At 32.2% G+C, this 1,344-nt stretch overlaps 1 protein-coding gene across 1 annotated transcript in view; it reads left to right on the top strand.

Moving 5' to 3' along the window:
• The window catches only part of LOC111626835 (potassium channel subfamily K member 2-like), an 8,424-nt gene extending 7,556 nt beyond the window's left edge, over positions 1–868 (top strand). The window contains exons 2-3 of the mRNA XM_023370352.1: positions 83–272; positions 364–868. Coding sequence (XP_023226120.1) covers positions 83–272; positions 364–566 — 393 coding nt within the window. The 3' untranslated portion in view covers positions 567–868. The remainder of the gene's footprint in view (positions 1–82; positions 273–363) is intronic.
• Positions 869–1,344: the final 476 nt, after the last annotated feature.

The following is a 1,344-nucleotide window of genomic DNA, read 5'->3' as shown; positions in this document are numbered from 1 at the left end:
TTACTACTATTAAAAACACGCCTAACAAATGTTAAATACCATAAATTTCAAATAGATTAATCATTAATTTTTATATTAACAGGTTGTGGTTCCTATCGTACTTAACCTGATCTTAATATCCATGTATATCTTAATTGGAGCCATATTATTCGGTTTCTGGGAAGGTTGGGATCTCTTGTCTGCTGCCTATTTTACCTTTGTAACCCTGACAACCATAGGATTTGGAGATTACACACCAGGAAAATCCTTCTTAAACTATAAGGATGGAGTATGTAAGTTAATTTTATTATTATTATTATTATTGCTTAATTAAAATGGTATTTTGATGAGTTGTCATGTAACAAATAACTTGTTTCAAAACAGCCGCATCGATGACCATGGTTGCAACGTGCGCGTACGTGTTGCTTGGCATGGCTTTGGTCAGTATGTGCATTAATTTGATGCAGGAGCAACTGATCGAGAAAGTCAAGTGGTTCGGAAGAGAAATTGGACTCATAAAAACACCCACCGAAGAAAAAAGTAGATCGCCTTCCATACATTCTTCCGATACTGGACAAAAATACTAAAAATGTGTGCGAAAATGTGTGCGATTTTAAATACAATATTTTTTATTAGATGTTTTTCTAGCACAATAAACGAGTGCTCATTCAAAATGAGAGTGCTTCAATTTGTAAATATGTGGATGTGCCTTATGTCACGTTTGTTTGATCAAAATCATCACATTGAGTTAACTCAATATTGCCCTCCCCCACGATTGTTAAGAATTTTAAACAGATAATTAATAAAAATGGAATGTTTGCATAATGTCTAATTTTTTAAAATTATGTTTGTAGTGTAAATTTTGAGTTTTGTAGTCAATAAGATCAAACGTAGGCCATTTGTTGAATAAGTAAACGTGTGTAACGAGTTTAAGTGACTTATATTTGAGTTTAAAATTTTTATAATATTCTAGAATGATCTAGAATGAAGGAATCTAGATCTGTCATTACGAACAACCAGAATGGTCCTGATATGAGGCCCCCAGGGCTTTGGCAAGGTAATTTTCTGCCCGGTGCTATTATGCAACCCCAGTTAAGCCGAAAAGATGGTACTTTATATATTGCTAGTTTGCGTAACATTAGCATTTATTATCTTAATAGCAAGTGTACTGGCAGTTATGGAGTATGTTGATACTCAGCAGGCATGTTAATCATTTTTCAGATATTTCAAAAATTTAGTACAGTAAGTACAGTAATTAGTAAATAAAATAAATTTATTTAATTTATGCCTCTTAACAGGAAAATTAGAAAAATCTTTCTTTATAAACAATAGACTCTCTTTACAGTATTATGCTATGTTTGCAAA

Source organism: Centruroides sculpturatus, unplaced genomic scaffold, assembly GCF_000671375.1.
Source record: "Centruroides sculpturatus isolate CEXI.00-Female unplaced genomic scaffold, Cexi_2.0 scaffold280, whole genome shotgun sequence".
Lineage (NCBI taxonomy): Eukaryota > Metazoa > Arthropoda > Arachnida > Scorpiones > Buthidae > Centruroides > Centruroides sculpturatus.
Note: the sequence above shows the minus strand (reverse complement) of the source record. Positions and strands in the feature narration are given on the sequence as shown.